At 43.5% G+C, this 24,288-nt stretch overlaps 1 protein-coding gene across 1 annotated transcript in view; it reads right to left on the minus strand.

The window, feature by feature from the left end:
• Positions 1-4,823: 4,823 nt before the first annotated feature.
• The window catches only part of LRRK2 (leucine rich repeat kinase 2), a 102,270-nt gene continuing 82,805 nt past the window's right edge, over positions 4,824-24,288 (minus strand). Inside the window, exons 40-51 of the mRNA XM_087873378.1 lie at positions 22,954-23,144; positions 21,052-21,212; positions 19,123-19,293; positions 18,304-18,404; positions 17,412-17,606; positions 15,287-15,480; positions 14,279-14,351; positions 13,330-13,514; positions 10,728-10,880; positions 8,951-9,159; positions 8,626-8,697; positions 4,824-7,111 (exon numbers count right to left, since the gene is read on the minus strand). Coding sequence (XP_087729504.1) covers positions 6,990-7,111; positions 8,626-8,697; positions 8,951-9,159; positions 10,728-10,880; positions 13,330-13,514; positions 14,279-14,351; positions 15,287-15,480; positions 17,412-17,606; positions 18,304-18,404; positions 19,123-19,293; positions 21,052-21,212; positions 22,954-23,144 — 1,827 coding nt within the window. The 3' untranslated portion in view covers positions 4,824-6,989. The remainder of the gene's footprint in view (positions 7,112-8,625; positions 8,698-8,950; positions 9,160-10,727; positions 10,881-13,329; positions 13,515-14,278; positions 14,352-15,286; positions 15,481-17,411; positions 17,607-18,303; positions 18,405-19,122; positions 19,294-21,051; positions 21,213-22,953; positions 23,145-24,288) is intronic.

Below are 24,288 nucleotides of genomic sequence, written 5' to 3' on the forward strand. Positions count from 1 at the left end.
TCTTCTAAGGAGTGGCCGGGGGGGGGGGGGGAACCAACCCCAGCTTGTTGACAAATTCACAAATTGGGGGGCGCTGAAATGGCTTGAGCATCTGCAGGCTGCCAGAAATGCATACGAAGGAAGAAATAAATACCCAACAGATAGAAATGTTAAGGATTAGCAGCTGTTCAAGAGGGAAAAAAGCCATCGGATCACACGGAAATTTCTGTTTGGGAAAACAGTTCCGGCACAGGTTACTTCGAAGGTCACAATTTTTAAAAAAAGACAATGGCATAATAATTGGTTTTAACCAGGGGTGGGCTTCAAAAATTTTAGCAAGAGGTTCTCTGCCCCGTTGCTGAGTGGGCGTGGCCTCATCAGCCTCCTGCACCACGGCGGGAGGGGGCATTTTTGCCCTCCCCTGACTCCGGAGGCTTTCCTCAAACCTCCAGGAGGGTGAAAACGGCCTCCCCAGGCTCCGGAGGCTCTCTGAAGGCCGGAAACAGGTCCATTTCTGGCCTTCTCAAACTTCTAGTAGGCCCGTTTTTTATTTATTTTATTTATTTATTGGTTCGATTTATATGCCGCCCTTCTCCAGAGACTCAGGGCGGCTTACAATGCGTTAAGCAATAGCCTTCATACTTTTGTATATACCTGCTTAGTAGGGCTTTTGCCCCCCCCCTCCCCCCGTGGTGTTCTTTTTTATACAAAGTCAGCTTATTGCCCCCACAATCCGGGTCCTCATTTTACCTACCTCGGAAGGATGGAAGGCTGAGTCAACCTTGAGCCTGGTGAGATTTGGACTTGCAGTAATTGCAGGCAGCTGGTGCTACTTAACAGCACTTTAGTCTGCTGTGCCACCAAGGCTCTTTTGCGCCCTCCCTGAGCCTCCATGTGCGTCCTGCACTTACCTGCATCCAAAACGGGTGCTGTGGGGATTTCTGGGAGGGGAGGGGCTGAGGGGGGGCAACCATGAGTGGGATTTGGGGGTTCTCCAAACTGCACAGAATCTTAGCTAAAGGTTCTCTCGAACCCTTGCGAACCTCCAGCAGCCCCACTCCTGGTTTTAACCATGCAATTATTGAAGCAAAAGAAGAAGTTTGAAACTTGGCTTTTTGACAAAGCAAAGCAGCTTATTTTTTTCAAAAAATAGACCAACTTTTCTTACCCTAATAAAGTAATCCTTCACTTACGAACATTCGTTTAGTGACCATTCAAAGTTACGACGGCAACTGAAAAAAGTGACTTATTGACTGTTTTTTCACCGTTAGGACCCTTGCAAGATGATTATTATTTTTCTTTCTTCTCATCCAATACAGGAGAACATCTGCATCCTACTGTCAAGAGTTTGGGGAACAAGTTTAGCTGAGAAATGCAGAAACGAGAAATTCAAAATTGAATATATGTGCTGCAGGAAGGGGGGGGTGGAAATGGCTTGCGTAAGCAACAAAGTTAATAATAACCTGGTTTGTGATAAAGCGACAGTCCCTGGCATCGTCGTAAGAGTGCCGTCAAAGGGGGTGATGAAAGCTGCTCCCGTTTCATATCTTTCAGGGCAGAAATATTTTGCATTTTTTGCAAACACCAGTGAAATTTAAGCAGGAGGTTGCAAACAGAGCTCACCTCTAGAGAGAAAATTTAATTTATCTATCTATCTTCAAGGCTGGTTTGAAAAGATAGAAATAAGCCATTTAGGTTGTTGGGAAGACTCAATTTTGCAGTGCATTGGGCAGATATTAACACACAAACACACACAAATACACAAACATGGCAATTGAGAGACAGGCTCAAGATATATAGCTAAAAAGAATATTGCTGCGTGTGTTTTTGTGTATTGCACATCAATTCTGCTTTTTTAAAATTATTGTTATTGTTATTGTTATCATTATTATTAGGCTGCAACAGAAGTGGAAAAGCAAGACTTCAGTTTAAAAATCTGATGCCCCCAATTCTTCTTCTAATCACAAACCTTCAGGCAATTTTTTTTTTAATGAAATAAGGAGATTGCGCAAAAGAAAGGCGAGCTTTTACAGAATTTCAGCTCTCTGCTGACAGTAAGAAAAAAACAACAACGAAGAAGGCTTAATATAATTCTTGGACACGCTGGAAAAACCTACTGTACATTTTACAGCATTTTTTAAAACAAAAAGCCTTGTGAAAATACAGATAGTCCTCGATATACGACCACAACAGAGCCAAAATTTCCATCGCTACGAAGCGAGATAGTTGTTCAGCGAGTTTTGTCCCAGTTTACATTTTGGGGTGTGGGGCGTAGTTGTCACAAGAATGACTGAACAGTTGTATTTAGTTGTACTTCGCAACATAAATTTGGGGCTCAATTGAGGTCGTTAAGTCGAGGAATATCTGTTTCCATTAAACAATTAAGATGAACTTAATAGGAGCCTGAGTGGCACAGCAGACTAATGCTACTGTTAAAGGTAGTATTTAGCTTCCAGCTGCCTGCAATTACTGCGAGTTCAATTCTCACCAGGCTCAAGGTTGACTCAGCCTTCCATCCTTTCTAAGGTAGGTAAAATGAGGACCCGGTTGTGGGGGCAATAAGCTGACTTTGTATAAAATATACAAAAGTATGAAGGCTATTGCTTAGCGCATTGTAAGCCGCCCTGAGTCTCCGGAGAAGGGCGGCATATAAATCAAAAAATAAAAAAAATAAAATAAAATAAAACTTCTCTGGAAATCCATTCCTACTCCCACACCATTCAAAGGGTGTTCATCCCAACTTGTATAACTAAAAGTCTGCAGAGATTCTCGGTCATCTCAAAAGTACTTTTGTCCTCAAAGTGCTTTTTCAGGAGGCAACTGGACTTTATGTTCTATGTTCTTGCTTTTTTTTTTTTCTTTTGAAGATGTTTCGCTTCTCTTCCAAGAAGCTTCTTCAGCTCTGACAGGATAGTAGGGAATGGAAGGCTTGATATTCCTTGCAGACAGCTGGAAAAATTGCAATCCAACCTGTCAGTCCTAGAGATCGACCCTGATTGCTCTTTAGAAAGCCAGATCCTGAAGATGAAACCCAAATACTTTGACCACCTAATGAGAAGAAAGGACTCCCTGGAGAAGTGGCCTGATGTTGGGAAAGATTGAGGGCAAAAGAAGAAGAGGATGGCAGAGAACGAGGTGGCTGGATGGAGTCATTGAAGCATTCAGCATGAGCTTAAGTGGTCTCCAGGGGATGGTAGAGGACAGGAAGGCCTGGAGGAACGTTGTCCATGGGTTGCGATGGGTCGGACACGACTTCACAACTAACAACAACAACAGGAACCATTTGCACCACTCAGGTGACCCTGAGGACACAGAGAAACCTTCAAGTGGCCTCAACGACCCTCAAAAAGGATGCAAATGACCAGCTGTCGGCAAGGAACATAAATCCTTCCGTTCCCCACCATCCGGTCAGAGCTGAAGAAGCTTCTGGGATGAGAAGCAAAACGTCTTCAAAAGAAAAAACAAGGAAGTCCAGTTGCCTCCTGAAAAAGCACCTTTGGGACTTACTGAATTATCTTTAAAGGGATAAGTTGCCTCTCGTCGTACATAATATCTCCAAATCCAAGTGAACCCACTGAAGATTCAGAGAGGACTACATTTCTCTCTCCCACCTAGTTTATAACTTTCAGGTATTGTTTTCTCCCAGGGTTTTAAATTTTAGAAAAACCACTGGATTTTTTTCTGAAGTACACCTTGTTTCAGAACCAAAACCAGTAACTGCATTCATCCAAATTATTTTAATATTCCCTCTCCTTCTGGAGCCACATCAACTAGTCTGCTTTTCTATTAGAAAACAGTGACAGCTTATAAATGTTGGGAGAGTTATATTATATATTAATCTTTTAGTCTTTTCCATTTACCGTATTTTTTGGAGTATAAGACGCATCTTTTTCCCCCCTAAAAGGGGGTGAAAATTTAGGTGCGTTTTATACACCGAATGTAGTCCCGCCACCCACTGGTCCCCACCCTTTGGCCTCTGCCTCGCAGCAGTTACCTCCTTGCAAGCAAAAGGCAAGAAAAAACAGCTCCTTTCAGCTTCAGCACAGCCTAATTAGCACAAGTTGATTAGATCGGCCTCCCGACTCCCAGCTGTTTTGCTCTCAGCTGTTTTGCGCAGGGCTCTGCTGCTTGCTGCAAGGAGGTAAATTGCTGTAGCAGATTTTTTTTTTCCTTGTGCTAATCAAGCTATGTTGAAAACGAAAATGAAAGTAAAGCAGGCTGTTTGCTGTTTGCTGCAATGAGGCAAAATTGCTCAGAGACAGAGGCAGATTTCTTTTTCTTTCTTTCCTCACCAAAAAAAGTTGGTGCGTCCTATACTCCGGTGCGTTTTATACTCCGAAAAATACGGTAGTCTTCTTAATCTCTACCAATGTATTATTGATAGAGTTGAGATATCCAGGCGTTATATTTTTATCACAGTTGAACTGAACTACTGACAAGCTGGAATCGGTATGAAAATATTTTATTTGATTTGAAATAATTGCAAATAAAACTCTGTTAACCGCACAGATTAGATCCCAAATAATATACAGAACAAATTGCTTTGCTTTAAGATACAGAAATGCTGGTTATGTTTTAAGATATACATTTACATTTTTAAATTACATTTTTTGTAATTTAAATTACATTTTTAAATTACATTTTTTGCATATACACAAAACAGTTATGGAAAAATAAAGCTTTCCCGAGAGTGTCACAGCGATGAATCTGCAACCACAGTCTCATTATAAAAAAAAAAGTTCTTTTTTTCGTATTTCCAGATAGGGATTTAAAATGTCTAGAATATCTTGTGAGCAGACTTTATTCTTCCAGCTGTGGCACTAAAAGAAGTTGGCACTTTTACATTTTTCTTTCCTCTTCCTGATAATTCCAATTTGTTTCAGGGAAAAAGCAATCTCTGATTCCAGAAGTTTCGGGGTTCAAAAAAGGCTTCCCAGCAGCGTAAATCAGAAAAGGATATCCCCGTGCTTGTAACATGCCACCAAGATTCAAGTTGTTAGTAACTGAATCTTAGTTGCGTTCACAAAACGTAGAAAGGTCTACAATACCCTGTTTCCCCGAAAATAAGACCCAACCGGAAAATAAGTCCTAGCATGATTTTTCAGGATGCTCATAAACCCTACCCCCAAAATAAGCGTTCCTGGGGAATCCCCCCACATGCTCCACTTCTCCAGTGGTGAATTCGGAGCTCCTGAGGGGTAAAGTAACAAAACCTTTTGGTCTCGGGCTTCCCTTGCCCCTTTATTACTGGCGGCCGCCATTTTGAAAAAGCTGAGTCATTGCGGCCGCCATTTTGGGTGCTCCTCGTGGCTTCTGAGGCCTAACTACTGTGCAGGTCTTTATAGTGTCTGCATCCAGAAGCCTTAATTAAAGTAAAAGGGCTCTGTTTAAGGCCTCAATTTGCTTCCCTTTTCTTAATAGGGAATTTTCTCTGGCATTGAGTTATAGACTCAACTAATGGCCTCTCACCAAACCAGGGCCTCCAAATGCTCGGCTCGTATTTCCCCCAAAATAAGACCTAACCAGAAAATAAGCCCTAATGCGTCTTTTGGAGCAAATTATTAATATAAAGCTGGGACTTATTTTTGGGGAAACACGGTATATTTAGGGAAAGAAATAACACAGCCAAGTTTTGCACATTGGTTATAAACGACTGGATAATACCAAAGTCAATATATTGATAGAGAATCCTCTCTTTATCGCTGGATGCAAAATGCAACATTCAGATGTGAAAATTCACATCTGAGTAACAGTAACTGCGAACCTATTTGTCCTCCCCATTGTGAAAACTGTTAGGAAGGAATCCAGAAAAACAGAGTTGGAGGGGACCTTGGAGGTCTTCTAGTCCAACCCTCTGCTCAAACAGGAAACCCTGTATCATTCCGGACAAATGGCTTTCCAGACTGTTCCTGAAAACCTCCAGTGATGGAGTACAACTTCTGGAGACAATTCGTTCCACTGGTTCATTGTTCTCACTGCTAGGAAGCTTCTCCTTAATTCCAGGTTGCTTCTCTCCTTGATGAGTTTCCATCCATTGCTTCTTGTCCTTCCTTCAGATGCTTTGGAGAATAGCTTGACTCCCTCTTCTTTGTGGCAGCCCCTGAGATATCGGAAGAGTGCTATCATGTCATCCCTAGTCCTTCTTTTCATCAAACTAGACATACCCAGTTCCTGCATCCGTTCTTCATGTTTTATCCTCCAGTCCCCTAATCATCTTTGTTGCTCTTCTCTGCACTCTTTCTAAAATCCCAGCATCTTTTTCGTATTGCGGTGACCAGAACTGGATGCAGCATTCAATGCGTCTTACCAATGCAGTATAAAGTGATAATTAACACTTCATCTGATTTTGAAATGTTCACAGATCTCCAGCAGTTCCCTGTAATTCATTAAAAGTCTTCCTTTTTCTGGCTTCCATCCAAAACCTGAGAAAATCTTGGCATTTGTGTAAACTTTTATTAAAGGTCACTTTAAATTTAATAAGTTAAATCCTTAAAGCAGCAGTAGCACCTTGGACAGAAGCTTGGGGGGGGGGGAAATGTGAGCTGAACACAAACCCAGAGAAAAACATTGGGCTGACATGAAGCTTGAAGCATTTCATCCAAATTATTCTGAAAAATACCCAAGGGTGAGTTGGTGTTATCAAAAATTATATTTACAATGCCTTTAATTTCCTGGTATTTAAATAGCTTCTGTATTTTGATTCGTGTACTTAAAACAGTTAAATCGTATTGAATTATACCTACGGAAAGATATAAATAAGAGGAGGAAGAGTAGCAAAAGAGAATTAATTTAAACCAAATGGCATCTGAAACCAGAAGAAATAATTTTTTGTGCTGCCACACTTTTATCCTTTTCGTGTGGAATATTAAACACTGCTGTGTAATTAATATTTTTGTTTCACTTTAAAAGAAACGAAGTGGCAATGTTGCATTTCACGAGTATTTCACCCCGTCCTTCTTCGACGAAACTAACTTCAGTGGTCTCGTGTAAATCTAGTGAATTCCTTCAAGTTAATCCAACGAAAAATGCTTCATTTTCTCTGCTAGCGCTTGCCTCATCACAATATGTTTCCTCAGGTTTTGCACTTCGTGGGACAGGTTCACATCCCAGATAGACACAGAAGAACTTATCCCTGTGAAGAAAATCATTTAAAAATAATCAGCACAAAAAATGGTGGGCATATTTGTCAGTTCTTGCATTTGCTGTCTTTTTAAAAAAAACAGGAGCCAAAATAGAGAGGTAGGCCAGGAGCTACAAATACTGTTGGAATTCATTGTTGGGATGTATTTCTATGCAACAACTACAGTAGTATTCAGCCAGTAGATGGCAGCATTTACAAGTTTGGATCTATGGCAGTGATGGCTAAATGTTTTGCCATCGCGTGCCAGGAGCGGGACAGGGGCACGTGCGTGCATGCCCACACCCATAATTCTATGCACCTTGCCCCTGCGCAAGCGACCCCCCCACCCTTCCCTCACCCTGGCACGCTATGGCACGGTAGGCCTATATTTTGCTCTCCCCAGCCTCCAGAGCCTTTCTAGGAGTCTGGGGAAAGTGAAAACGCCCTTCTCCACCCCCCTAGAGGGTTCTGATTGACCAGAGGTTGGCAAATGAGGCATTTCCGGCCTCTGAAGGGCCTCTGGGGGGGGTGGAAACGGACATTTTCACCCTCCCCCGACTCCTAGAAAGGCTCTGGAGGCTGGGGAAAGAGAAAAACGGGCCTTCCCCACCATCCCCCGAGGTCCGCCAGAGGCAGGAAACAATCTGTTTTCTTATTTCTGGTGGGCCCAGAAGGCCCGAAAATCAGCTGGCGTGCGCTGGAGCTGAGCTCATGTGCCCACCGATATGGCTATGCGTGCCACACAGTTCTATGGTATATGCTCTATGCTCTTTTGTTATAAATAGTTTCCTGTTTTCTGTTACAGTTCAAATAGTTAAGCAGTAAAGCACATGGTGACTGTGCTTTGTTTGCTCTGTGGTGCTGTATATAAACAGAATTTCTAACAAAGGGACAGGAAAGGAGAAAGGGAAAGAGGAAAGACAAAGAAAAATTAAAAGGAAAAGGAAAGATGGGGAGACAGCAAGGAAGGAAAAGTAAGGAAAGACGGGAAGGGAGAAGAAAGGAGAATGAAGAGGGAAGGAAGGAAGGAAGGAAGGAAGGAAGGAAGGAAGGAAGGAATGAATGTAGGTTATAATGTGAGTGAGGGAAGGTCTCAGGGAAGTCCTGCCTTAGCACTTGGCCACCACAGGTGCCCCCAATACAAGTCCTATGTCACACCATGTCCATGCCCACCCCTGGCCATGCCCAGCACCACCCCGGCCTTCCGAGGTCAAACAAAACCCTGATGCAGCCCTCGATGAAATCGAGTTTGACACCCCTGATGTAAACTGTATACTAATTTGTCAGCTGTCCCAGAACTACATGCTGTTTCTGCTCTACTGATCTTTCCAATCAGCCTCCATTTTATTTTTCAGCGCATTCCTCCCGGCTTGGAACTGAACCAGTTGGATTTTTATTCCTACAGCAGCCATGATTATGACTAAAGTCTTCTTTTTTTTTAACCACATCCTACGGATCGTCTTGTCAGAGCTAGTATTGTGGCCCGCTGCAAAATGGGAACAGATGAAGAACTGATTCATCCTTACCTTTAATGTGTCCGTCTTCACTCTCTTCTTCCTGGCTATAACCCAAGATTAAGACGACATTCTTGAGGGCACCTTGGATCAAAAGAAAAAAACCCAATTAAAATTCCATCCTTTATTCTTCAAGGAACTCTCCTGTCAAAGCAGACACATTGCATCAGAAAGTGGGGTGCGAGATTTGGCAGGTCTTCTTTTCCCCCATTTTGGGGAAAACTTCGGAAAATCCTGCTTTATCAGACAAATCAAACAAACACAGAGTAAAACTTCTTGATGCTAAAACCATGAGTGGTGGAGGTTTTTTTTCTTGTATATACGCATCACTATTTACCTAGTTGGGTTGTCATCATGAATCTCACCGAACGACAGAAATCATGTATTATCCATATGGGGAGGCGGGTGGACAGGTCAAGCAGTAATAGGTGGCCTCCTCCAGTGCCGACCCACAATGCCGTATTTTTCTGAAGGCAGATGCTCTTCACTCGTCCTGGGTAAGCGAGTTTTTGTTTTGATTCTGTGTTCAGTTTTGGTACCCCAGCTCTGAAAAACAGGAGAGCCTGTCATGTCTAAGCCGTGTCATATTTTTCATGCTTTTCTTTTCTTTTGTTCCTTTTTATTAGTTGATAAACTAATAAGAAAGTTAAATGGTAAACTGTGTCAGATCACGTTCTTCCATTTGGAAGGTAAGAGATGAGATGAGATGAGATGAGATGAGATGAGATGAGATGAGATGAGATGAGATGAGAGATGAGATAAAATAAGATGATAAGATGATAAGATAAGACATAAGAGATGAGAGATGAGAGATGAGATGAGATGAGATGAGATGAGATGAGATGAGAAGAGAAGAGAAGAGAAGAGAAGAGAAGAGAAGAGAAGAGAAGAGAAGAGAAGAGAAGAGAAGAGAAGAGAAGAGAAGAGAAGAGAAGAGATTGTTGGGGCCCGCCAGCAGCCAGCAGAGCTGGCAGCAGATTCGGACAGTGAGGAGGTTGGGGAGGAACATGGACCAGTCCTTGAGTCTGGGGAAGGCTCTGATGAGGGCTCTGCATCAGAGGCAGAGAGGGGCCCAGGCCATCTGACAGTTGTCAGCTGCCTTCGGGGTCAGACATCAGTGGGGTAGAAGAACAGCTGGAGCCTGTTCCCAGTGTGCGCATGGGCAGAGTTGCTAGATGAAGGGAACAGCTAAAGAACAAGGGTCGACTCGGGAGTAAAGGCACAGCTGGATGGTGAAGGGCCCCTCCCAGAGGGAATAAAAGAGGAGCGAAAGGGGAGTGGAGTTTGCAGGAGACAATTAGTTCGCTTAATTGGTTTGTGACTCTCCGAGATTCCTTGCCAAGTTTTGATGATATCGGCCTGGCAGCTCTCCAAGCCAGATAAGGTCTGTGTCTGTAAATTCCCCCTTGAAAGACTTTGCTGAGTGTGAATGAGAAAAATTCACAGTGACTTAATAAAAAAGGGGTTTTGTCAGGAGAAAGAGTCTGCTTCGTGGTTTGGGAACGCCTAGGTCAGAACAAAGATAATATAAGAGAAAGATGAGAGATAAGATATAAGAAAGATGAGATGAGAGATGACATAAGATGAGAGATATGAGAGATAAGATGATAAGAAGATATGAGGCATGAGAGATGAGAGAGATAAGATGACAAGAGAGATGACAGATAAGATATGAGATGAGAGATAAGATAAGATGATAAGAGAGACGAGAGATATGATAATATAAGAGATGAGAGAGATGAGAGATAAGATGATAAGGTAAGGTAAAGTAAGATAACTTTGTCATTTTTTTACTGTGAGCGCAGTGGCTCACATGAAAAATGAAATTCTGTTGCCTGCTCTCAAGAGAAAGTATATATCTACCCAAATACCTACATAGCACACATATATATACATGCTATGTACATAAATAAATATATACCTGCACCTATACATATATATATACATATATATAATCACTGTCCATTTTGAATTTGTAGCGGAAAGAGGAACACGAGGTTGATGCTATCATGTGACTGAATCTAGATGTTCAAAAAATCAGACCAATTTATTTGTCCTAATTATCTCAGCCACTCGTGAGATACTGCGGACTCTGTGGGATATCCGATACTCACTTTAGTAGATGCACACAGTCTATTAGTTCACAAAGCTTCTCTGTCTTTTTGTCCCAAATCTCAACGAAATAGCTGTCCTTCTTTGCCAAGTAGATAAATTTGTCTACTGCTATAGAAATAATATTGGCATCGCAGTAGTCCTTGTGACATAACCTGAGACACACACACAAAAAGAAAAAGGAAATCAGAAAAGCAGTGGTGAAATCGGTTTGGGGGGGGGCGTGGCTTGAGGGGGCGTGGTGTGGCTTGGGGGGCGTGGCAGGGGAAGGATACTGCAAAATCCCCATTCCCTCCCCACTCCTGGAAGAAAGGATATTGCAAAATCTCCATTCCCACCCCACTCTGGGGCCAGCCAGAGGTGGTATTTGCCGGTCCTCCGAACTACTCAAAATTTCCACTACCGGTTCTCCGAACTGCTCAAAATTTCCGCTACCAGTTCTCCAGAACCTGTCAGAACCTGCTGGATTTCACCCCTGCAGGAAATGATGTTGTGGTGTTTACAACACAGGCTACAATGCATAAACTGATTAAGGTGATTGTCAACCCTGATTGAGGCCATTTTGAGACTTCAGTGCTGACACACCAGAGAAGAGAGATAGGGGAGGGGGGAAATAGAGATAGTTGGGGTGTTCTAGCCAAAACAAAATACTTTCTCGTGGGAACCAAGGACATTCCTGTGGGTGCTCGGAAGGAGGGGAATGGAGTCACCTAGCAACTGGACAGTATCCTGATTGGACCATGTGACTGATTGTTTTGAGAAAGTGACAAATGTTAACTTTTAGTTAGGTGGGAAACCGTGAGAATATTCAGAGTCGGGTTTACCACCAGCCTGTGCCAATATGACATCTCCAATAAACCTATTCTTCGAGGAAATTGCCTGCCTCAAGAGTTTTGTTTGCTATGGGTATGTTACTTGGAAACCTGACAGTGATAAGCAAACCAGATCCGGTGACACCATAATCTCTCTCTCATTGTGGCTGGGAAATCCTGCCCCGTCCTTGGAAATGGGTGGGGAATGTAGATTTTAGTGTCTTTTGTCTCTCTCTCTCTGTGCTTTTTAATCGGATCAATTCCAGCCTTCTCTGGCGGTTGTAGCTGAAGGCATTTTGTTTACGAATTGAATAGTTTGTCTTGGTGAATGGAAACTATCTATTCACAGGGGCCGGCCACTTGAGTGGTTTTACTTCAGGAAAGCCTTTTCTCTTCCGGGGTGGGGGGCGGAAGGGGGCATTTCTTTGCTAATGTAGGAGGTTTCTTATATTAAAAAAAGGGGAGAGGGAAATTCTCCCCACAATTCATTCCAAATTACAATGGCGCTGAAGATGTTGCCATCGTAGCAACCCCAGGGTGACACGATCACAATTCCGGCACTTGGAAACCAACTCACAATTATGGCAGTTGCCATTTGTGGTCTCCGTTGACAAGCAAAGTCATTGGGGAAGCTGGCAGGAAGCTACAAATGACAAACATGGAGTTGGGACTTGTGACTGCGTGGAATTCACCTAACTGCAAAATAAAGTTGGTGTGATCACATGATCTTTGCATTTGACAGCCGCATCGCTTAGTGACAGAACTCATCTCCTTTTAATGACCCCATAATCCCTTGCGGGGTGGAGTCTGGGCAACTGAACAGAGCTGTTGTGGTCCACCAGCAGCCTGTGGAGCTGGCAGCGGAGTCGGACAATGAGGAGGCTGAGGAAGAACAGGGGCCAGCCCTGGAGGCTGGGGAAGGCCCGGATGAGGACTCTGCGTCGGAGGCAGAGATGGGGCCAGGGCCATCTGGGAGTGATGTGCGGACTCCGGAGCCTCCAGAGGCTGACAGCTGAGAGGCAGAGGAACAGGAGGAGCCTGTTCCTAGTGCACGCATGAGAAGAGCTGCCAGAAGGCAAGAGCAACTAAAGCAAAAAGGACGACTCAGGAGTAAGGCCAAGAGATGATTGGCCGCTCCTATAAGGCTTAAAAGACCAGCAATGGCTCTTGGGCTCTTTGTCGGAATACAATGTTGATAGATTTGTTTCTTGTTTTGCTGCATTTATTTCTTGTCGGCGTCTTCTGCTTCTGAACTTTTGCCAAGAAAAGACTTTGGCAGGTTGCCAAAGTAGACCAAGGTTGGTGATAAGGCTGAAGAATTGTGTTATGAAGAGTTTGTTTTGAATTAGTTTGGACTATGCTGAGAATGAGTTAATTCTCAGCTGTTCTAATAAAATCTATTTGTATAGAACTGATTGCATCTGATAATACCTACTTGGGCCTGGGTCACAACAAGAGCTGAGTGTTTACTGGCCGGATGCCCTTGCTGTCACCAATACGGAGTTATATTCAGCAGATATATTCTCAACCTGACCAAACTGTTGGCCCCAAATTACCATCACTAAGCTTGTCTAGGCATTTTCTCTCTCTCTCTTCCTTGTTTTTTGGATATTAAAACAATAAAACAAAATTTAGGAACCCTCAAAGTGCCACGGGAAATACGCAGACAAGATCATCTGCGCAGCCGATTTTTCCAGACAGAGTGAATAAAAATTAAATTGCGTTTTTTAGGAATGCAGGTAGAAGAGAGGAAAAAAAAAAACCTGGTCAAAGATAAGCAAGACAAACGTACAGCTGACTCGTCTTGGTCTCAATGAGTTTGTGGGTAGACAAGTCGCTGGACAACGATAATATTTTGGATCCACAGCCACCCCAGATGGTACTTCTGTCAGAGGAATAATTTGATTCACTTAAACACATCAGGGGAGTGCTGTCACTTCCGACGAGAATCGTCCTTAAGGGTGCGGCACATTTGCCCTGCAGAGAAAACACAAGAAAATCAAGAAAATAAACACAGAACATAGAATAATAGAGTTGCAAGGATCCTTGAAAGTCTCCTAGTCCAAGCCCCTGCAGGAGACCTTGTATCATTCTGAACACATGGTTGCGGGAAGGGGGAGGGGGAGGATTGAAAAATTTCAGCAACTGGTTCGCTGTCTCGTCACTGGGTGGGTGTGGCCATGGGAGTGTGGCCTACTCAGCTCCCTGCACCACGGTGGTGGGGGACATTTTCGCCCTCCCCAGCCTCCAGGAGGGCAAATAGGCCTCCCCCGGACACCGGAGGCCCTCCAGAGGCCGGAAACATGGGACCGGAAGGCCCGGTTTCCGCCCTCCCCAGGCTCCAGAGACTTTCTAGGAGCCTAAGGAGGGTGAAAAACAGGCCTTCCGGTCCCATCGGAAGTCAGGAAACAGGCCGTTTCCGGCCTCCGGAGGGCCTCCGAGGGGTGGGGAAGGCCCGAAAATCAGCAGGCTGGTACACACATGTGCGCTGGAGCTGAGCAAGGGCAACGCTTGTGTGCCCACAGATATGGCTCCGTGTGCCACTTGTGGCACACATGCCATAGATTCGCCATCATGGATCTATACAATTCTGTTTCATTTTATTGCTCTCTCTCTTCCTGCTATTAGTTGTCAAAATTTAAGAAAGCGTAAACTTTCTATATTAACGCAAAGGAAGGGTTTATTATGAACATGTCTGCCATTAATTACATATCTCTTGGAAGACTGTAGTGAATATGTACCTTGACTGCCCGGTCCTCAAAAATGGCCAGCTGTCCGTTGGCTGTACCCACCAAAAAGACATTCCTGTACTTGCTGAAATTGAAGGAGAAAATGCACAAATGAATTAAATTTAAATGCATTGAATGAAACAAAGACTTGCAGTATTGAAGCCGTGCAGTTAAACGTGTAATCCTGGAGATAAGAAAAGCTGAAATTGCCGGCCCATGTACCAAAAGGACAACTAAATATGTCAACCTCAAAACAGCCCCACAATTAGCCCTGTGTCAAAAGTCAGCAATAATTCCGATCATGCAGTGCGCAATCATACAATAATGTCTAAATACATGATGAGTAACTAAGTCGTTTCATAAAAAAATCAATACTTCTGTATTTTTAAGGCCATTTTGAAGCAATGTAGAGTATGGAATGGAATCTAAATTCAGCTGTAGTGTAGGAGCGGTAGAACCTGGGGGCGGAGTCAAAAGAGACACCAGCCTAGAATCCCTACGTAGCCACAAGCAGACTAAGCCCAACCCACCTTGAATTCCAGTGATCCTTATCTAACTCTAACCAGGTGCTGTTAGCTGGGAAGAGTCCTGCACATCGGTTTTTAGCAATACATCAATTTAATTTAAACCTTCACAAATGAACCTGGTCTTTTGTGCCTGACACGTACTTATGCTGTGACAATAATGTCTAAATAAATGATGGGTAACTAAGTCGATTCATTAAAAAATCAACACTTCTGTATTTTTAAGGCCATTTTGAAGCAACGTAGAGTATGGAATGGAATCTAAATTCAGCTGTAGTGTAGAAGTGGTAGAACCTGGGGGCGGAGTCAAAAGAGACACCAGCCTAGAATCCCTACGTAGCCACAAGCAAACTAAACCCAACCCATCTTTGACCCTTCTCTAACTCTAACCAGGTGCTGTTAGTTGCAAAGATCCCTACGCATCCGTTTTTAGCAATAAATCAATTTAATTTAGACCTTCACAAAAGGACACGGTCTTTTTGTGCCCGACACGTACTTATGCTTTGACAAGGGACTGCAGTAAAGGCAGGTGACCGAATCAGACATTGTGTGAAACCGATGTTTGCGTTCTCCATCTTGGGTGTGAAAGGCCCAGAGGGATCCTGACTGGGTTCCTGCAATCACCCAGTTCTCCTTCTCCGCAGAAAATGTCACCAAGGCCAAGCACAATATCCTAATATCGTCAACGTCCTGTGAGAAGAGAGGGAGGGGAGAAAAAGAGGAAACTTTGGACCACGAATTCATCAAAATAAATAAGGAAAAGAAATATGAATCCTAACGTGCATTCGATGTGCTTGGACCTACAATGGCTCCGTTAATTAAAGCAGAGGTCCCCTGGTTTTGTGGACTGGTGGTGACCACGGTAGTGGGGGGAAAGAGAGAGGGGATGGTTAGGGTTAGGGTTACAAACAGGCTGCGGCCCAGTACCAGGCCATGGCCCAGGTATTTGGGGACCCTTGAATTAAAGCATCTAGGGAAGTGTTTCTCAAGCTTGACAACTTTATGACAGGTGGACTTCAACTCCCAGAATTCTCCAGTCAGCTGTTGTGGCCCGTCAGCTGATCTGGCAGCAGATTCGGACAGTGAGGAGGTTGGGGAGGAACATGGGCCAGTCCTGGAGTCTCAGAAAGGCTCTGATGAGGGCTCTGCATCAGAGACAGAGACGGGGCCAGGGCCGTCTGACAGTTATCAGCTGCCTTTGGAGTCAGTGAGGCAGAAGGACAGCTGGAGCCTGTTCCCAGTGTGCACATGCGCAGAGTTGCCAGACGAAAGGAACAGCTAAAGAACAAGGGTCGACTAGGGAGTAATGCCACAGGTGGACGATGAATGGCCCCTCCCAGAGGGAATATTTCATCAAGCCGGCCTAGCCTAAATGGTTTTTAATTGGGATTTTAAATTTTATGGATTTGGGGTTTTAAATTTGGGTAGCCAATGATTTAATTCTTTTAATTATCTTAACTTTTGCATTTGTATGTTTTTTAATTTTGGCTGTTCACCGCCCTGAGTCCCTTCTGGGAGAAGGGCGGTATACAAATTAAATTAATAAATAAAATAAATAAATAATAAAAATAAAAGAGGAGCGAAAGGGGAGTGGAGTTTGCAGGAGACAATTAGTTCATTCCTGAATTCTTGCCAAATATTGTGACGTCTGAAAGATCTCGGCCTGGCCACTCTCCAAGCCTGATAAAGGTCGGTAATTGTGAACTATCTTGAAAGACTGCGGGAGAGGAAAGACTTTGCTGGAGAGGAATTCACCGTAAATTAAATAAAAGGGGGTTTATCGGAATGAGGATTTGGCTTCGTGCTGGTGGGGAAGCCTTGGTCAGAGCACCAGCCATGGAGAATTCTGGGAGTTGAAATCCATCTGTCTTAAAGTTGCCATGGTTGAGAAACATTGGTCTATGAGGTTCAGTATCATTCGATGGCTAAGTCCACAGATGCACTAAGCCAAATTTTTTCCCTCAGTTTTGGCTTAGGATGATATGATATGTGAGGCCACCACTGTGAAGTAACTGAAACAACAGAATAACAAGAGTTTGAAGGGATCTTGGAGGGCTTCTATCTAGTCCAGGGGTGTCAAGCTCAAGGCCTGTGGGTCAGATCCGGCCCTCGGGGTACTTAGATCTGGCCTGTGGGGCTGACCTGGAAAAAGCAAATGACCGGCCCGCGGTGCCTCTGCCAGCGAAAACGGAGCTCCATTTCCGCTGGCAGAGGGTTGCAGGAGGCCGTCACTGTCAAAAACGGAGCTCGCAAGGGCTGCCGGCGACCCTCCTGAGCTCGGTTTTCACTGGCAGAGGGTTGCAGGAGGCTGCCGCAGCCAAAAATGGAGCTCGGGAGCCCATTTTTGCTGCACATGTGTTTAAATATTTTCGGGGAGGGCTTATTTTCAGGAGAGGGCTTATTTTTGGGGGAGGGCTTATTTTCAGGGGAGGCTTTATTTTCAGTGGAGGGCTTATTTTCAGGGAAACACGGTATTATTATGCAAAGCAGATAAACTCAGGCAGCGCATTGTTCACGAAGCACGTATGTTTGTATAAGAAAAACGTATAAATAAGATATATAATAATAGATTGAAAAACAAATCGCGAAGCATCAATTGGAAGGTCGACCTTGGAACCTACTTTACAGGTGCGTTCATTGGTATTTATGTCGACAAATGACAGCTGGGCTTCCCCTCTGCCACCACTTCCGATCCAGATCCCGTTTTTTTTGTTACTTTGGTTTGTAGCCACCAAGCACTCCGACATAAAAGGAGAGGGCACTGGAATGTGTCTCAGGAAACAAACTAATTCGGCAGAGTTCAACATTTCATAAACCTGCAGATACCACATTAGAATAGAATACAATAACAGAGTTGGAAGGGACCTTGGAGGTCTTCTAGTCCAACCCCCTGCTTAGGCAGTCAACCCTATAGCATTTCAGACGAATGGTTATCCAATCTCTTCTTTAAAACTTCCAGTGTCGGAGCATTCACAACTTCTGGAGGCAAGTTGTTCCACTGGTTCATTGTTCTATCTGTCAGGAAATTCCTCCTTAGTTCTAAGTTGCTTCTCTCCTTGATTAGTTTCCACCCATTGCTTCTCGTCCTGCCTTCCGGTGCTTTGGAAAATAGTTTGACTCCCTCTTCTTTGTGGCAGCCCCTCAAATATTGGAACACTGCTAGCATTTCTCCCCTAGCTCTTCTCTTCATTAAACTAGACATACCCAATCCCAGCAACCGTTCTTTATATGTTTTAGCCTCCAGTCCCCTAATCATGTTTTGCTCTTCTCTGCACTGTTTCTAGAGTCTCAACATCTGTTTTATTGATCTGTTTTATCTGTCGATGTTGGCGACTCTGTTTCTAGAGTCGCCAACATCGTGGCGACCAAAACTAGATACATTAGTCAACAACACAGTACCGTCTAATAGCGTCTATTTTTTGCTAAATGTTTTTGCATGCAAAAGTTCCTAACGCTAAAATATGTAGCATTGGGAACATCTGTGTCTCTTTTACTGATCTCTACTGAGACTACCTGGTCAGATGTAGGTCTTTCTTGAGGATTTTCTTTCAAGCATTTCTTAATTAAATCTTCAAACCTTGGCCAGGGGGTACAGCCGTACTCTTTGACAGGATCTAGAATAGATAATTCTGAGCTTAATTTGGAGAATCGCACTACAGAGACTAACATTTGTCTTGCAAAAGCACAACCTTTTTAAGGGGTCCTTAGTGCTCTCTGAGTTTGATGGTTTTGTTCGAAATTCTGTTTATATAAAGCACCTCAGAGCAAACAAAGAGTACAAACACCATGTGTTTTACTGCTTAACTGAGTAACAGGAAACTCTACTTAGAACAAAAGAGAATAGAGCATATACCATAGATTCAAATTTGTAAACACTGCCATCTACTGACTGAATACAACCATAGTTGTTGCATAGAAATACATTCCAGCAATGAATTACAACAGGTTTCCTTGCAGACACTTCACTACCAAGCTAGAGAACATTCATCAGCGTTGGGGTTTAGCCCTGATGATGTTCTCTAGATGATGTTCTCTGTAAGAAAACCACTAAGCTCAGAGAGCAAATATTATTAGACATGATTGAACAGATTTTTTTTAAAAAAATGCTTAAGATTCTAGTCTTCCTTACAATCCAGATTTGGAGTTGTAACCTTTTGCTCTCATTTAAAACAAAACAAAACAAATGAAATTCAAACATATCCAAATTAGGACTGAGAATTAACATGTTTCTGTGTTTTGTTTTTACATTTGCTGGACAGAGTAAAACAAGGTAGATTAAGGTACAAATGTATAGTGCGTATAATAACCAGACAGAAAGAAAATGGAACATACCTGGAAGTTTTCCATGGATAGCTAATTCATCAAATTCATTAGGAAATTTTATACCCTCTAATATTCTCCCGCCAGCTGTCAAAATGTCATACAGGAGCAAGCCAAATGAATAAACATCAGCTTGCTGATTGTAAATAACATTTCCTCTTGCAACTTCTGGTGCTCTAAATCCTTTTTTTTTAAAAAAAAAGAAAGAAAGAAAAATAATCCACAAATCATTCATTGTTGAACAGTCTTTACTAGGCAGATGCTGTTCTTGTTTTAATTTCAGAATCTTAAATGATATTAAATGCCTTCGGAACACATAAACAAGAAAATCAAAATATTATTTATGTTGCATAAGATACATAAATTCTCCAGAAGGCAATTATGAAAAGAAAACTGTTGGGACCAGTTAATAACAAGAAGTGTCTGTTTTCTCCATAATATAGCCAAGTGATCGGAAACATTTTATGTTGGTAACATCAACAGACACAGAGACATAAATAACAGCTACATACTGTGCAAAAGAGACAATCAACAAGCCAAAAAGGGAACAGAAAAACCAAAACAACAAGTACCTACACATTCCTTTAACCATCTTTTTTTGAATCTAGATCTTGGTTACTATACAGCCCTAACATACAGGTCTATCAGAATGCGAAGAAAACAAAAATTGGCAAAAATGTTTAGTAATCTCTCTGCCAAAAGTTGGAAACGCAACCAGACCCCAGGTACCTATTATCATATGTGGTGGAAGTGTACAAAAGCAAGAAAATATTGGGAGAAAATATGTAGCTGGCTGGAAAAGATAACTAAACAGAATATAGATCCAAAAGCAGAAATATATCTGTTGGGATTAATACCGGAGGGTTTTGACAAAGGGACCAGATATTTAGTTTTACATATATTGACAGCAGCAAGAATTATATTTGCTAAATACTGGAAAAATGAGAACACCCCAGAAGATGAGGAAGTAATTCAAAAATTTTGGACTGTGCTGAAATGGAGAGGCTAACTTTAAAAATAAAAGATAAAGAAGACACAGAGTACTATTCGATATGGTATAGATTTTATGAATCGTTAGAGAAAAGAGGTAGAAATTAGAGGAAGAAAGGCTACAAAAATTTGTATTAACAATTGAGAAGATTTATAACTGCAATCATAATTAATAAAAATATAAATAAGCCAATATAAAAAAAACTTAGTTAAAAATTTTCGGTTATATTATTACTATTATTTTTAATACACGTGTTATATTATTATTACTATTATTAGTTCATGTGTTAATATTTATTAATATTTTCTATTTGACCCTTTTTTCCCTCTTTTTCTTGTAAATGGTATACCCTGACAATACACTGTATTCAAAAATATTTATGAATAAAACAATTAAAAAAAAAGAATGTGAAGAAAACAATTGGCTAAATCAGTGGCCCCCAATCTTTTGGGAATCAGGGACTGGTTCTGTGGAGAGAAGTTTTTTCTGTGGACCAGAGAGAACGTGGTTTCATATGCTGCCTGCATCCCACAGATGGGCTTTGCTTGTTTGCATGGCACAGTTTCTGGCATGCCGCGGCCCGGTGCCGATCCACAGATTGGGGTGTTGGGGACCCCTTGGCTAAATAATTCATTAAAGCAGGGGTGAAATTCATTTATCTTCCCTCTGCATGTGCAGAGGCTGAAAATCATCGCAAAAAAGGGACGTCATGACGTCCCCGTGGGTGGGCCAGGCTTCGCGCAGTCGGCCCTACCGTATCATATGATCCGGTACGAACCGGCTGAATTTCACCCCTGGATTAAAGGACTGAGCCAGGAGGGTAAATGGCTCATTGCGTTTCTGTTCAAGGAATCCATTCATGTTTGTTTGACTAAACAACTTCCAATTTCACCTGAGTACCTCAGAAAGTCCTTGTTACCCAGATGTAGGAGCTACTGAATTGTTGATACCTGGTGTGCCTTCGGAGGTTTTTATTCCCATTCGGCAACAATATTGGGAAATGCCGTAATCGGCAATCTTGGCAATGACCGCTGAATTGGGATAAAGCGTGAAGAGCAAGACGTTGTGAGGCTTTAAGTCGCGATAGATGATCATGGAAGAATGTAGGTACCTGGTATGAAAAAAAAAGACAGAGATGTACAAGAGAAAAAGAGAAATAACATCATGTACATAGGATGGTGCTTATATCCCAAAGATTTAGAGTAGGGGGGGTCCAACTTTGGCAAATTGAAGACTTGTGAACTTCACCTCCCAGAATTCCCCAGCCGGTCATGAATTCTGGGAATTGAACGCCACAAGACTTCAAGTTATCATGATTGGTCAGCCGTGGTGGCGCAATAGATAGAATGCTGTAAAGTAAAGGTAAAGGATCCCCTCGCTAGTCGTTCCTCACTCTGGGGACAGTGCTCATCTCCGTTTCAAAGCCGAAGAGCCAGCGCTGTCCGAAGACGTCTCCATGGTCATGTGGCCAGGATGACTCAATGCCAAAGGCGCCCAGAACGCTGTTACCTTCCCACCAAAGGTGGTCGCTCTTTTTCTACTTGCATTTTTTACGTGCTTTCAAACTGCTAGGTTGGCAGAAGCTGGGACAAGTCACGGGAGCTCACCCCGTTCCGCGGCACTAGGGATTCGAACCGCTGAACTGCCGACCTTTTGATCGACAAGCTCAGCGTCTCAGCCACTCAGCCACTGCGTCCCTGTGTAGAATGCTGTATTACAGGCTAATTCTGCTGACCAGCAGGGGTCTGTCCTCAAGCTTGATTCAGCCTTCCATCTTTCCGAGGTCGGTCAGACCCAGATTGTCGGGGGCAATACGCTGACTCTGTAAACCGCTTAGAGAGGGCTGTAAAGCACAGTGAGGCAGTATATATGTCTAAATGCTATTTCTATTCATTCTTCCCTCCCTCCCTCCCTCCCTCCCTCTCTTATTCACTTTCTCATTCTCCTTCCTGGTGGCACAGTGGTTAGAATGCAGTATTGCAGGCTGACTCTGCCCACAGCCAGCAGTTCAATCCTGACTGGCTCAAGCTTGACTCAGCCTTCCATCTTTCCGAGGTCGGTTAAATGAGGACCCAGATTGTTGAGGGCAAGAGGCTGGCTCAGTAAATCATTTAGAGAGGGCTGGCGCAGTGGTTAGAATGCAGTATTGCAGGCTGACTCTGCCGACTGCCAGGAGTTTGATCCTGACAGCCTTCTGTCTATCCGAAGTTGGTCAAATGAGGACCAGTGGTGGGTTTCAAATTTTTTTTACTACCGGTTCTGTGGGTGTGGCTTGGTGGGCGTGGTATGGCTTGATGGGTGTGGCTTGGTGGGCGTAGCAGGGGAAGGATACTGTAAAATCTCCATTCCCACCCCGCTCCAGGGGAAGGATACTGCAAAATCCCCATTTCCTCCCGATCAGCTGGGACTTGGGAGGCAGAGAATAGATGGGGGCGGGGCCAGTCAGAGGTGGTATTTACCTGTTTTCTGAACTACTCAAAATTTCCGCTACCGGTTCTCCAGAACTGGTCAGAACCTGCTGAAACCCACCTCTGAATTCAGTATTGCAGGCTGACTCTGCCCACTGCCAGCAGTTTGATCCTCACCAGGCTCAAGGATGACTGAGCCTTCCATCCTTCCAAGGTGGATAAAATGAGGACCCAGATTGTTGGGGGAAATATGCCGACTCTGTACACCGCTTAGAGAGGGCAGTAAAGCACTATGAAGCGGTATATAAGTCTAAGTGCTCGTGCTATTGGACACCCCTTATAGATATAGGTAGATAAGAGACCCAAAGAAAAAGAGGTTCATTCATACAGACATACTGAAAAAGGAAAAAGGTGTTTTCTATTTTTTTTTATTTTTATTTTTACCTCAGGCCATCTGCCACATGCAGAGCTATCCTGTGCTGTAAGGTTCTGGTTAGACCTGCATTTTCTTGCTGGAGCAACCGATCTAAAGACCCCTTGGAGGCCAATTCCATGACAAGCATCCGAGGACGCACAGCTGCAGCCATCAGGAATACCAAGCTGGGATGATGAAGGTGACAGAGCACCGTCAGTTCCTAGGCACAGCAAAGCGAAAGTGAGAGGACAGCGGTACTCCTGCCATGTTTTCTCAAAGGTGCTTCTCTCCACACACACACACATCCCAAAGGCAACTGGACTGATTTTTTTTTTCCTTGAGGAGGGAGAAGACGTTTTGCTTCTTCATCCAAGAAGCTTCATCGGTGGTGGGACGGATGGAAGGATAGGTTTTGAAGGGTAAAGGGTATGGCTAAATGTCTATGGAGATTCTCAGTCATCCAGGCCATAGGTGCTTTTTTTCAAAAGGAGCCTTGGTAGTACAGTGGTTTAATGCACCCTGTAATTAACACAGCTGCCTGAAATTTCTGCAGGTTCGAATTTTACCAGGCTCAAGGTTGACTCAGCCTTCCATCCTTTCTAAGGTAGGTGAAATGAGGATCCAGTCTGTGGGGGCAATAAGATGACTTTGTATAAATATACAAAAGTATGAAGGCTATTGCTTAACGCATTGTAAGCCGCCCTGAGTCTCCGGAGAAGGGCGGCATATAAATCAAATTAAAAACAAAAGGCAAATGGACAGTTTTTTCAGAAGGAGGAGGAGGAGCAGGAGGAGGAGGAGAAGAAAAGGAGGAGGAGGAGGAGGAGAGGAAGAAGAAGAAGAGGAGGAGGAGGAAGAGGAGGAGGAGCAGGAGGAGGAGGAGGAGAGAAGGAAGATGGGGGAGGAGGAGGAGAAGAAGAAGAAAAGGAAGGGACATTTCATTACCAAAGTAGGTGACATCATCAAGGCTAGAAGGGAGTGGGGTTGAGGAGGAGGAGGAGGAGGAGAGAAGGAATATGGAGGAGGAGGAGAGGAGGAAGAGGAGGAGGAGAAGAAGAGGAGGAGGTGAAGAGGAGGAGGAGGAGGAGGAGAGAAGGAAGATGGGGGAGGAGGAGGAGGAGGAGAAGAGGAAGGGACATTTGATTACCAAAGTAGGTGACATCATCAAGGCTAGAAGGGAGTGGGGTTGAGGAGGAGGAGGAGGAGGAGGAGGAGGAGGAGAGAAGGAAGATGGAGGAGGAGGAGAAGAAGAGGAAGAGAGAAGGAAGATGGAGGAGGAGGAGGAGAAGAAGAAGAAGAAGAAGACGAGGAGGAGGAGAGAAGGAAGATGGTGGAGGAGGAGGAGAGAAGAAGAAGAAGAAGAA

This window comes from Pantherophis guttatus, chromosome 7 (genome assembly GCF_059756535.1).
Source record: "Pantherophis guttatus breed Tessera chromosome 7, ASM5975653v1, whole genome shotgun sequence".
NCBI classification, from domain to species: Eukaryota; Metazoa; Chordata; class Lepidosauria; order Squamata; family Colubridae; genus Pantherophis; species Pantherophis guttatus.